We start from the raw sequence: 14,377 nt of genomic DNA on the forward strand, positions 1-14,377 counted from the left end.
TGAGCGAGTCTGATTGTACTCAGCATCATGTGAAGACTGACGCTGTGACTGAAAAACCTTCCCTGCACGAATAATGAGGTATTCAGTAAAATAGCTGCAGGGCAAAAGGCAAAACTTATGGAGATGAGTAAAAGAAAGGGGTTTCCCAATGTTTTTCAGTCATATATCATGTAAATTCTGTCATCATTTAGTCATCCTCATGTTTTGTACATACTTGTACATACTATTTTTTTTGTGGTATGCAAAAGATGACATTTTAAAGAATTAGATTGCCGTTTTCCAAACACAATGAATGGGGCCTGGAGGTGTCATATATGGGCCACTTTTAACTCATACCTTATATTCAAAGTCTTCTTATGTCATATGATAGCTTTCTGTGAGGAAAAAGAGGGAAATTTAATGACATACACTCTAGCTCTCCTTATCATGAGTGAAGTAACAAGTCCAATTTGTGAACGAATCAGAGTCAGAATCAGTATATAAAACCTATCTGAATGATTTATGAATCAGACTCAAAATAAACTTACTGACTCAATTCATTCATAGCAGAGGATAATCAGTGAAAAACGACTTAAACTTCAGTCTGTTTCTCACACAAAGGCTTCATATAGCTTCTGAATACTTTGAATATAATGCAAGTCACTTCTGTGATAATTTTATGGTGCTTTGAATGGCGACTGATGCTTTCGAGCTTCAAAAATGACACATTGTAAGTGCATCAAAATAGGTGCCCAGCACAGCCTCCAGAATTTGATGACATTTTCATTTATGGATGAAAATTTTCTTGTTGACATGAAATGCAAATTCACTCTATTTATTTTGCAAATGCATGTTATTAATCTTATTCTGAATGTATGATAAGGTAAAAAATTTAATGTGTATTCAAAATGTCAGGCAATTTAAACCCCACTGATCTCAAAATTGAATCAACAACTGATAAATAGAAGTTTCAGAATAGAAGCCTACATTTTTTTCTTTTTCAATTATCTGTACATCACAATATGTAAGAAAAGATCTACTTGTTACATTGCATCTTTAAGACTAAATTTGCTCAATGTTAATCTTCAATATTGTCGTTCTAATCATTGTATAATTCAAAGTCAAACAATTCTGTCTTCATTAGTAATGTTAAAGTAAAATATGAGTTATATTTTAAATAGATAGCTAGCAATGGATAGCATGAACAGTGATGATTTCAGTTTTTAGTATTCCTTGAACATTTAGTTCAGAAGTATCTCAATAGGAACAAATGGTTGCCATTTTTAATTATTCGAATTGCATTACAGAAATCAAAATATACAGTAAAATGACTTTAAAATGTGTTCTAACTCTAAACCAGAAGCATTCTGACTGTAATGTTGTGGCATTATTACAGCACAATGTTTGTATATTCCGATAACATTTTTATGACACATATCTATTATACTAAAGGCATAAACATCAAGTGATTTGTAAGCATGAGCATGTGACTCAAATTTATGTCCATACATATAATCATCCTGCCATCACGCACTACATCAACGTCGACTGCACTCGTGATTAGCCAAATATCGGACACAAGCTGCACTACAGCGTTCCATAACATTGTCAGTCATCCCACAGCAGTTAACTTTTAGCTGTTATGAAAAGCAATAACACATTTACAAATAATAACCGCAGGGAGACGGCAGTCGGCTCCAACGGTGAAAACCCCTGATCACTTAAGGAACGCGGTGTATGTGAAAACACAGCGAAATCAATCATGTGCTCAGCTGAAGCTGGAAGAGTGGAGATTTCAGACGAATGGAGCCAGAGATTTGGGCCTGAAGCCACAGTGTGCTCGGTGGCTCCCGTTAGTCTGAAATACAAATCTTGTGCAAAAAAAAAAAAAGCGAACTACATTTGTGTTTTTGTTTAGAGCAAAGTTATTGTTTGCATGAGTTCCTTTTGAGCTACTGCTAATGAAGCCTATTCAAATATTTGAGAGGTTCTTGGTAATCTAATACAAACTATTAAGTGTTTTTTTACTTTAAAGGCAAAAGGGAAATAGTGTAAAGACTGTGTGTGGTGAATTCTTGTGCAACCGCCGCTGACAGACAGCATTACGGTAGAAGTGTGTACTGTAACATCCATCGTGGTGGCGTCAGATATCCTCTCGTTCTATGCCGCTGCGCCCCTCAGGACTTCTTGAGCCGGCGTAATCGGGATGTTCTGGGCTCGCCCCCCTTTCTTCCCTCTCTGGCGGCCAATCTGGAACTAATAGAAGAGCCAGAGGATACGGGCTTGACGGATAGGCCTCTCAGACTTGTGGCCAGCCCGCTTTGGTTAGTCTGTGAAATCTCAGGCTGGGGACTGCAAACGTCTGGTGCGGCATTGCCGGAAGAGAGTTTGTTGGAATCACTCAACACTGCAGGATCTCCAAGGCGCAATCTTTTTGTCTTTTGATGGTCAACGTCCTCTCCTGAGCTGCTTGGGGTTCGTGGTCGTCTCTTCGGACCGGTAGCATCAAGATGTGGTTCAGTGACCTCTTTATCGTTAGATGACAACACGACTTTCCCTTCCTCCAATGACTCACCCGTGAACAATACGAGACCAGGATGACATGTTTCTGCAGACCCCTTCTGTGCTTCATCCACTTGCAATTGGGCTGATTTGGACTCTTGATCATCTTGGCGTTGTCGGGGTTGGACATTAGCCTGCCTGGCACTGGAAGAATGAGGACATGTTAAATGAAGATAAGGATAGATCACCACAAGCTATATAAGAACTTACATCTTCTGAAGGACAGCTCTTTTTGTTGCTGTGGAGCTGGGTAATGGATCTTTGTTCTCACCAGAGCTAGAAAAATACTTTGACTGGCTTTGTTCACTCTGTTCAGATAAAAAAAAAAAAAACAGAGAGAGAGATTCATTAAATTCAAGATGTCGGATGAAAAAAAAGAGAATATTGATTATAAATCAGCTTATATACAGTCATTTATTATGTTTAATTTCAGTTATGATGCTGTCTATGTAGGCATTAGGCTGCTTAATAGGTTTTGGAATAGAGCTAGTCTCTCAACACCTGACAGAAACTATGAAGTACATTGTTTATTTCTTGTTTGTTTTAGTTTTTTTTTGTTTTTTAGGGCTCTAAGAAAAGTCCATTGTACTGACATGAATGAACTTGGAGATATTTGGTGTAGCCATGGGAACGAATCCATGAGATGTTTTGTTTTGACGGCCATACCCAAGAGACCAAGCAAAAAGCTTGTGTTCAACTGCCAGAATTCAGAGAAAGCTCTCTTTTCTCCTTTTCTCTGGCTCAAATGTCTGATCATATTTATCAAAAAACAAACAAAAAAAAAAATGTGTGTGGCTCTGCTTTTAAGAGCAACATAGTTGTGCATATACATGTTGTATATTATATGTGTGTTAATATTAATCATGTCGAAACAATTATCAATATGGTTGAATGTGTGTATACACACAAACACACATGCACACACATACAGAATTTAGACTTCATCTAAAGTCAAGAGATCAAGAATTGGACACATGTCAAGCAAAACATTACATTTTAAATCTTGACTAAAACAAATTTAATTTCCAGAATATTTCCATTGTGTATGTGTGTGTGTGTGTGTGTGTGTGTGTGTGTTTGTGTGAGTTCATCAGGACCTGGCTTGACCACCTGAATAGTTTAACAAACACTTTGAAGTCCTTGTTTTAGTACTAGCCATGCTTAACTGGGCAGCGCTGAGAAGAATAAAGAGACGAGGCAGCTTATTGAATCCCACCAACATACACCTTCAACAGTCCTAATGAAGCTCTATCAACAGAACAATCCTTGACTGAGCAAGAACAGAGCTGGTGCTTGTGGCCACCGTCTTTAGGGGCACGGGATCATTGAACTGCGATTAACCAACACAAAACAATCATTCCAGTCCAAACTGATTGGATTTCATAAAAGTGTAGGTTTACCAACCGGCCTCTGAACAGGTTCAAGATATACAGACTATTAGTTCTATTTTAGGAGCAAACGGCCAGATAAGCACAAGGTCCGTCAAGTCATTAGAGCGAAATGAGGAAATTGCAGAGGGATGTGTTTCATATGAAGTGCACAGACGCTGGTCTAAAGAAGGGGCCTCTATATACCCATATATAATGTCTTGTTTTATAAAGAGGCGTGGTGTGGCCTAGTGGATAATGTTTGAACCCTATAGTGCATGTAATGGTGAAGTCAACAGTACAACACAATCAAAAAGAGTGCAACATAGATAAATGGAAACAAGGATGACAGACTGACCTGTTGTCTTATTGCTCGGCTTTGAGCTGAGGCATTGTGAGTTTTATAAATAGTTGAGTTTTGAATCACACAAGAAATGTCCACCTACCGCATGCACAAGTGATCCTGCAGCATGTGATTGTGGCGCAACCTGTCAGATGACCATTTGGTAATGCTGTGCTTTTTTTTTTGTTTAATATAATGAAGACAAAAAGTATTCCAAAATCTCACAAGATAAGTTCTTGGTTGCAAGCCAAGTCTTTATTTATTCGTATTCATGTATCTCAAACAGTATAGCATGGCACTAGCAACCAATGGTTTCGCCAATGGATTCGTGATTTGGTTCACGTTTCCACTCTATTTTATGTGCATGTCTTCTTATAGAATAAAAAAATTATCTACCTCAAGAGAGTGTATATGTTTTTTATGTGCATTTTGGAAATTGTATTTGCATCTTCGGTACCGATTACGCAACACCCCGTTTTCAACTAAAAACAGAAAAAAAATTTATGCGTTTTGACCGTTCATTTACACGAAAATGGTGTTTTGGGGGCCAGAAAATGCAAGCTTTTAAAAACAGGTTTCAAAGCAAAACTTTTTGAAAACAATTCTGTTACCATCTCTGTGTAAACAACAAAGATGCAAATTTGTAAAAATGGCGATGTCACGTGTATTACGTGTTCAGTCTATAGGCGTGTACAGTGTCTTTACAAAGTGATATCGCCAACTACTGGCCTGGCATGAATACAGCGTTTTCAGCATTACAGATGTTTTCGTGGATCCTTGTGAATGGGGATCATTTTAACAACGTTGTTGTCTGCACAAAGGAAAAACTTCTGTTTTTTGTAAACGGACCCTTAGTGTTTAAAGTTCCCCTATTATGCGTCTTTGAATATTACCTTTCATGCAGTGTGATATAGCTGTCTGTAAATGTAAACGGTCTGCAAAGTTGTAATGTCGAAAGTGCACAATAATTAAAGTCATTGTCTCTCAAAAGAAAGAATAGACTCTGAACCTATGAATTCCAGTCTCACTTCCATGACCTGCATACAGTGTGTGTAACACGGTAACAAGATTGGATAATGCCCACCTACGATCTTCATTGACTGCCTGCGAACAACATCTACTTTGTCCCGCCCTCATACACTGTAGCTGGTTTGTGTTATGTTTCTGTGCTGCAAAAGCAAATTCTCTTTGTATACAAGAGAAATCTGTGGTTAAAATTACCAAAGTAATAAATCAGCAGTATAACCTTTAGTTGTGTTCCCATCATTTTAATGACGTCTGTTTCTCAAATCTCAGCGAGGTCAATGTGAAATCTGTAAAAGGCTTATCCATATATTTATGTATATATTTTCTGCCAGTGTTCAAAATAACAGTTTTGTGTTTTATATTGTGCAGCTTTAGGTCTCCGGCTAACTTGCAAACTTTATAACTGTCTTACTGAATTAGATCTGCTAATCAGCTGTGAGCCCACTATTACCTAAAATTGTGCCAGTTAATGCATCTTGCCTCTGAGTAATTATAAAGGATAGCACAAGATTTGTTTTACAAACTTTAATGTTACAGAAGTCTTTCACATTAGTGCTCCATTACTGGTACAGTTAATGATACAGTTCCCAAATGTGCACCTCAATAAATTAGAAATATCCATATCGGTTTGTTGATGGACATGCACCTGTTAATGTACGACAAAACTGAGTAAAAACTTATCTCTGAAAAATGTCCTGCTCAAGTCGTCCTTGCAATGGAGGTTCGAGTTGAATAACTAGTTCTTCAGATGTTTCATTATCTGACTCGCGCTCAAATTGATATGGTAAAAATCAACACCATCCTTAAGGCCCGTTCACACCAAGAACAATAACTATAAAGATAACAATAAAGATATAGCTATAAAAAATAATTCTAAATATAAAAGAATAGCACTCTCCACACCACAGCTATAATGATATAGAGAAATGTTATCGTTGGGATCACTTTCAGAATGATTTTTCCAGTTGTTGAACGATAAAACTGACAGCCAATCAAAATCCATTCCAATTTAAGGGCTCACGCATTTAAAATGGCAGACGACATTGCGGAGTAGTTAATCGCCGAAGTCCAGAAAAAGCCACCACAGTTTGACAAGGATAAAATTTTAAAGAAAATGGATATGTGGAAAATAATCGGTCATATTGTCTGAATAAATACTGAGAAATATTAACAATGAGCATGCTGAGGACATCTGCTGGTTAAAGCTGCGTAAATGCAACAATCAGACCAATCAGAGCAGATTAGGGTAATGGAAAGAAGGGGTTTAGAGAGACTGAAGCTTCAAACCGCCTTGAAAGAGTCGTATTGAGAAATAAGTTAATGTGCAATGTATATTATGAGAAAAAGTATTTTTTGATCTTTGATGCATGTAAACCTGCTGTAGGAGACCTTTAAAACAAAATTAAGAACCTTTAAAATAGCATAATAGGGGCACTTTAAATCCATAATTTTTAATGTGGCTTTCCAAAATTCACACTCGGAGACAGCGATATGACCAAAATATTATATTACGATATGATTCATTTCATTTCAAAATTACTATATACTATATAACATTATGTAATTATTTTTGCTAGTAGTAAGGTTGTTCCAAAAACAGTGCCAGCGCACAAGTACAGAATCAAGTTCTTTCCTGTCTTATTGCGCTTGAACAGTTTAAAATCTCTTTAAAAACATTAAATTGGCAAAAATGTATGAACAGGATAAACTTTTGATGCAACATGGCATGAGCATAACAATGGCAAAATTGCCAAACACAACGCCAGCGCACAAAAGTACCAAATTTATCAAAGTTCTCGTTCGTGTCTTGGAACATTAAACTGGGAAACAGACATGAGAAATATATCTTCAGAAAGCTTTAAAATGTCTACTTTTAAACAAACCAATTCAAATGGAAAACAAATACTCTCTGATTATGTATGAAAGGTGAAGACAGCATCGTCAACTTCATCTTTGCAGCTGACACAGACTCAGAAAACACTAGTTTATTAATAAATTATTAAAATGTTTCCTTGCTTTTTTTTCCAACCACCTGTTACAACCACCTGGCTCAGGGTGAAATAACATTACCAAAAAGGGGAGGCCACACAGAAGACTAAGTTTAACAAATAAACATTTAATCAAGAATAAATCCAATAATATTAGGTTTAAGTATAAAGAAAGTAAGAAATAAAGAAACAATCCAGAACTGGAGAGGGAAGATGAACGGCGGCCCAGTCCAGACAACACACAGCTCTCTGAATCTCTTTTAACCCCAAACGCCAATCACAGGTAACACTCCACACCTGTACCTGACGCTCGCTCTGAAAGAAGCAAAACCACGGAACAACATCACATAGTCGACAAATATAAAAAGAACACTCTGGGCCGTAACAAACACATTCATACTCGTTACTTTTGCGGTGCTTTATAGCAAGCTTCATGCGTGTGCTTAAGCACGGAATAGGCTATATTACGCCTATATATTAAAGTCTCATTATTTTTTAGTGTTCCTTGTATATTTAAGTAATTAGGGAGCCCCAGACGCCACACTGCAACCTCACATGAGCATAACATTGATAGAGACAAGGATACAAAATTTATACCGGTTGTCAGGTTTCTACCAGTTTATAAACCCAGCCACAGAAAGAAAGGTCCAACTCCATCAAAAGCTCTGTTCCCACAAGCTGTTTGAAATAATCAGACTTAGCGGGATTGCACATAAATCAGACTCTAAATGGGCTGATCAATAGCTAGTAGGAAGGTTGGGTAATGAATGTGAAGATCTGAGAACACAGAGACTATCAGGGCCCTAGAAACTCTCTGCAGTGTGTGTTCACCCACAGAGAAAAGTATTCAAAGGAAATTATGTTGTAAAATGGACCACTAATGTTTAAAAACAATTCATTTCAAAAGTCAGAGTGAGCAAACTGCTGTCTCATCCGTAGTCTGTGCTCCATCTATGACCACCGTCTGTCAAACTCTCTCTTACACACATACAGAAACTCCCCCCTATTTACCACGTCCCTCAGCCCACTGCAACCAAGACTGGAGGGTTTTTAGGGGGATATCCAGACACACAAGCGCACAAAAACACACCCATGCTCACTAACGATAAGTCCACTGAAAATAAACACACCCAGTGAGCGTGAACGGTACAGCGGACACACACGCTAGACAAAAACATGGAGGACAGGGGAGGAAGAACATTTGAATTTCAATGCCTTCATATGCATTTTACAAACCTTTGGAAAACAGATGAAAGAGACAGCAACAATGGAGCAGTGTTTCTTTCCCAGAGAAACTCACCCAAGAAGCAATTCTCTCATGTTCTCCGCTGGCTTTTAAAGAACAACAAGGGAAAGAGAAAGAGCGATAAGAAAAGAAATTTAGGTCAGAAAGTTAGTGGAGTGATTTGTTAGCTGAATAAGAAACAGAGCAGTCAATGGGTCTATGGAAACAATGTGTACGAAAAAAAGTGCAGAAATTTAGTGCAGTTACATTACCGTTCAAAAGTTTGGGTACTTTTTTTTTTTCAAATAAATCTATAGTTTTGTTTAGCAAGAATGAATTAAATTGATTTTAAAGTTACAGTAAAGACATTTATATTATTAAAAATTATTATATCTAGAAAAAAAAATGCTGTTCCTTTGAACTTTATATTCATCAAAGAATCCTAAAAAAAATAATGTATTAGACCTGCCTGAGGAAGGTCTGTTGAACGAAACATTGCATATTAAAGCCATTAAGTGATTCAGCATGTTTAAGCATTGTGCAAGATGGTTTCATTTTTAGTTAACATTGATATTAATAAAAAATGTTTCTTGATCATCAAATCAGCATATTAGAAAGATTTCTGAATCATGTGATGCTGAAGACTGGAGTAATGGCTGCTGAAAATTCAGCTTTGCCATCACATGATTTTTTTCCAAAGTTACTAGCCACACAGCATTTTCACTGGCCACAATTTTGACATTGATATCATGGGGGAAAAGTGCCATATAGATATTTTTAGTATTATCTCATAATTTGGCATCAGGTTTATTAGGCTGCTGTCACTTTAAGACCTGATGCACTGATCCATTATTCTGTTACATGTGCATTTTCTTTTTCAACCATTTACGTTCACTTAAAACATAACTGACTTTTTACATGAATACTTGCCAAGACCGGCACTTTGACATTGTTTTGTGTGTATTTGACTGTTTAAGACCAATAAGCAGCTAAAAAGAACTCAATTTAGTACTGAGAGGCGGCTTTATGTGCACGCACTTTAGGTGTGAGCACAAAATCTGCAGGAATGAGTAAAATTATGCGCAATATGCGCAAACCCACCCCGTAACACCAATAATATTAATCCATACTTTCCGTAGCAAATAAAACGAGTGGGTAAGAGGAGACGGGTTTGTGTGTCAACTCGCTGTCGGAGAGATGAGAGAGTGAAAAGGCGCACCTGGTATCAAGTATCTATTCTGTGGAAAATGAGTATTGTAAGTGTTTTTGACATTTCAGTGTCGATATTATCGAAAATAAATTGATATTTTTTAAAAACACTACATTGCACTTAGTTTATCATTTCAGACGCCTTTTAAAAAGACTACACTTGAATAATGCATATATTATATATAAAATTCAAGCCGCCAAAGTGACTGCGTTACATGACGCCACTGCTGAAATCCACCAGCATTTGGAGAGTTGGCAGGTGTTAATGTCAAGTCCTGATTGCATATAAACACTTTTCAGTTAAAAGTGAAACAAATTCAAGTGGAATCCAGTAAGGAGAACTGCAGCCCACATACACTTGACATAAATACTTAAAAATAGCATCTATTTGTCTTTACACTAAATGATTGTTGAAAATGTAAGCTATAAAAGTGACGTCTATCAACTACAAGTCATTTTAAAAGGAAGTGAGTCAGTATTCACAAACTCATTCACCCTTCACATTTCCATAAGCTCAATCATACATAATCAACCATGAAATGAGGTTGAGTTGATGCTATAAGTGCAAGCACGCTTAGAGGACACTCTTACAATAACTCATCTGCACTAGTAAACAAACAAATATGTACCACTAGTCACGAGATCTGGATTAGCCATTAGGCAGATCACTGTTACAAAAGCACTTGAAGGCCCGCAATGCGGGTAGTGGAAGTGCAGTTACGGACCAGGACAAAGATCAGTCAGGGAGAGGTGATCCATGAACTGGTTTGCCTGTGACCATGATGCCCTTGAGCAAAGCACTTAACTTAAGGTTTCTCTAAGAGAACTGTCCCAACAAGTGTACTGTAGACACTATGAGTAAAAGTCTGGTCACACTAGACTGTCTCATTCACTTCCATTAATGCCTATATGAATGCAGGAGAATGGGAACACAAACATAACCATACACTCTAAAAAATGCTGGGTTATGTTTTTTAACCCAAATGCCAGGTTCAGCCTGTTGGGTCATTTTATTTGATTGTTTTTAATATTTTTACCCAGGTGCTGAGTAGTTTTTGTGTAACTCAGCTGCTGGGTCATTTTCACTGTCAATACAAATGATGAACCCCCTCGCATACCTACCCAGCGCTGGGTCAATGTAACCCAATGTTGGGTAGTCTGTGCCAAACCCGTTAAAATTTGATAAATTTGTCAGCGGTCATTATGTGTTCTGTTCTGTGAGAAAACTTCCTGAGGGGAAATTTCCAGAATGAAATTAAGGGTTGCAGTACATTGTATTCCTATCAATCTATTCTGGTCTCACATTTTACCTTTTTTGTCTACATATACAGTGCTCAGCGTAAATGAGTACACCCCTTTTGATAAATAACATTTTAAACAATATCTCAATGAACACAGAAACAATTTCCAAAATGTTGAAAATGTTGACAAAACTAAGTATGTAACATCTGTTTAACTTATAACATGAAAGTAAGGTTAATATAACTATAAAATACATTTTTCAGTTTTACCCAAATTAGGGTGATGCAAAAATGAGTACACCCCACTGAAAATCTCTGGAGCAAAGCTACATTTTTAGACTACAAATGTCTAATTCAACAAGAATTCAACCACAGGTGAGTCTAATTATTCATTACACAGGTGTCCAGCAGACAATAGACTATAAAAGGGTGTTAAAACCCCTTCCCATTTCATGCTGTCAGCAATGGCACCACATGGAAGAGAAATGTCACAAGACCTGAGAAAAAAAATAATTTCTTTACACCAGAAAGGTGAAGGCTACAAGAAGATCAGGAACTGCAACCATCTCTCAGAGACATCCAGGCCGTCCACGGAAGTTAACACCTCGACAGGAGCATCTTCTGATGAGAAGAGTTGAAGAATCGGCATGCAAGTTCACTGCAGTTATCCAAAGAAGTAAAAAGCCAAACTGTGGTGACTATTTCCCGTGACACAATACGGTGTACACTGCAGAGGAATGGCATGCATGGGTGCCGTCCATGAAAGAAGCCTCTCCTAAAGCCCAGGCACAAAAAAGCCTACATAGAGTTTGCCAGGGCCCATGCTAACAAAGATGAAGACTACTGGGACTCTATACTCTGGAGTGATGAGACCAAGATAAATGTTTTTGGAAGTGATGGCTTCAAAACTGTATGGCGTCGCAAAGGTGAGGAATACCTTGTGGGGCTGCATGAGTGCTGCTGAGGTCGGGAGTTACATTTCATTGATGGCATCATGAATTCACAGATGTACTGCTCTATACTGAAAGAGAAGCATCCAGTCTCTAAAAGAGGTCCTTCTTGAAGAATGGAACAAGATAGATGTTGCAAAATGTCGTCAACTTGTTCATTCCATGCCTAGAAGACTTGGTGCTGTCATTAAAAATCATGGAGGCCATACAAAGTACTAAATGTAGTAGTTTTTGTTGAGGAGTGTACTCATTTTTGCATCACCCTATTTTGAGAAAAACTGAAAAATTATTAAAAATTATAAAATTATTAATCTTACATTCATGTTATACGTTAAACAGATGTTATATTAAACTTAGTCTCGTCAACATTTTGGAAATTGTTTTTGTGTTCATTGAGATATTGTTTAAAATGTTACTTTTCAAAGGGGATGTACTCATTTACACTGAGCACTGTACATCGCAGCTAAGACCTGCTTTGAACTCTAGATTTTACAAAGCACACACCGGATCTACACTTAGAGCCACCATGGAAGTTTCACCTACCACCAAACGAATGGCGTGACTAGGGCAAGACACGACGTGACATCACTGTCATATGTAACAAAGTTGCTGTGCTCTCCACTGACTACAATATGAACGCTATTGATCTAGTGTAAAGCCGTTTTTTATTTAACTTTTTAAACATGACTATTAGTAAAAGATTGTCATTTAATGAACTGGAACAGCCCACTGATACCAGTTTTCTTCCCACTGATTGGTCAATAAATTTAATTTACATATCATGGCTTATATCTTCTAACAGAATGAATTTGCTTGTTGTAATAAGGATAATAATCCTTAACATTTTTATTATATAGTTTTATTTATTAAAGCAGTAGGTTTTATATTAGCAGTTATTTTTTTATATTATGAAAATAGCTTTATAAGCTATTATATAATTGTAATTTATACTTTTAATAATAATTTAAAACAAAATAAAAATGTAAAATGTCATTTATCATATGAATTATATTTTTTAAAATATACAGTGGGTACGGAAAGTATTCAGACCCCCTTAAAATTTTCACTCTTTTCCATTTGCTAAAAGCTAAAGTTCTTTTTTTTTTTTCCTCAATGTACACACAGCACCACACAGCACCCCATATTTACAGAAAAACACAGAATTGTTGACATTTTTGCAGATTTATTAAAAAGGAAAAAAATAAATATCACATGCTCCTAAGTATTCAGACCCTTTGCTGTGACACTCATATTTAACTCAGGTGCTGTCCATTTCTTCTGATCATCCTTGGGATGGTTCTACACCTTCATTTGAGTCCAGCTGTGTTTGATTATACTGATTGGACTTGATTAGGAAAGCCACACACCTGTCCATATAAGACCTTACAGCTCACAGTGCATGTCAGAGCAAGTGAGAATCATGAGGTCAAAAGGAACTGCCTGAAGAGCTCAGAGACAAAATTGTGGCAAGGCACAGATCTGGCAAAGGTTACAAAAAAAAATCTGCTGCACTTAAGGTTCCTAAGAGCACAGTGGCCTCCATAATCCTTAAATGGAAGATGTTTGGGACGACCAGAACCCTTCCTAGAGCTGGCCGTCCGGCCAAACTGAGCTATCGGGGGAGAAGAGCCTTGGTGAAAGAGGTAAAGAAGAACCCAAAGATCACTGTGGCTGAGCTCCAGAGATGCAGTCGGGAGATGGGAGAAAGTTGTAGAAAGTCAACCATCACTGCAGCCCTCCACCAGTCGGGGCTTTATGGCAGAGTGGCCTGACGGAAGCCTCTCCTCAGCGCAAGAAACATGAAAGCCCGCATGGAGTTTGCCAAGATGGTGAGAAATAAGATTCTCTGGTCTGATGAGACCAAGATAGAACTTTTTGGCCTTAATTCTAAGCGGTATGTGTGGAGAAAACCAGGCACTGCTCATCACCTGTCCAATACAGTCCCAACAGTGAAGCATGGTGGTGGCAGCATCATGCTGTGGGGGTGTTTTTCAGCTGCAGGGACAGGACGACTGGTTGCAATAGAGGTAAAGATGAATGCGGCCAAGTACAGGGATATCCTGGACAAAAACCTTCTCCAGAGTGCTCAGGACCTCAGACTGGGCCGAAGGTTTACCTTCCAACAAGACAAAGCACACAGCTAAAATAACGAAGGAGTAGCTTCACAACAACTCTGTGACTGTTCTTGAATGGCCCAGCCAGAGCACTGACTTAAAGCAAATTGAGCATCTCTGGAGAGACCTAAAAATGGCTGTCCACCAGCGTTTACCATCCAACCTGACAGAACTGGAGAAGATCTGCAAGGAGGAATGGCAGAGGATCCCCAAATCCAGGTGTGAAAAACTTGTTGCATCTTTCCCAAAAAGACTCATGGCTGTATTAAATCAAAAGGGTGCTTCTACTAAATACTGAGCAAAAGGTCTGAATACTTAGGACCATGTGATATTTCAGTTTTTCTTTTTTAATAAATCTGCAAAAATGTCAACA

The 14,377-nt window shown here is 37.8% G+C and overlaps 1 protein-coding gene across 2 annotated transcripts in view; it reads right to left on the reverse strand.

Moving 5' to 3' along the window:
* Window positions 1–1,336: 1,336 nt before the first annotated feature.
* slx4ip (SLX4 interacting protein) overlaps window positions 1,337–14,377 on the reverse strand; it is a 57,733-nt gene continuing 44,692 nt past the window's right edge. For both annotated transcript variants that reach the window (XM_067385378.1, XM_067385377.1), the window contains exons 7-8: window positions 2,752–2,849; window positions 1,337–2,685 (exon numbers count right to left, since the gene is read on the reverse strand). In XM_067385378.1, coding sequence (XP_067241479.1) covers window positions 2,157–2,685; window positions 2,752–2,849 — 627 coding nt within the window. In that variant the 3' untranslated portion in view covers window positions 1,337–2,156. The remainder of the gene's footprint in view (window positions 2,686–2,751; window positions 2,850–14,377) is intronic.

Source organism: Chanodichthys erythropterus, chromosome 5 (assembly GCF_024489055.1).
Source record: "Chanodichthys erythropterus isolate Z2021 chromosome 5, ASM2448905v1, whole genome shotgun sequence".
Taxonomy (NCBI): domain Eukaryota; kingdom Metazoa; phylum Chordata; class Actinopteri; order Cypriniformes; family Xenocyprididae; genus Chanodichthys; species Chanodichthys erythropterus.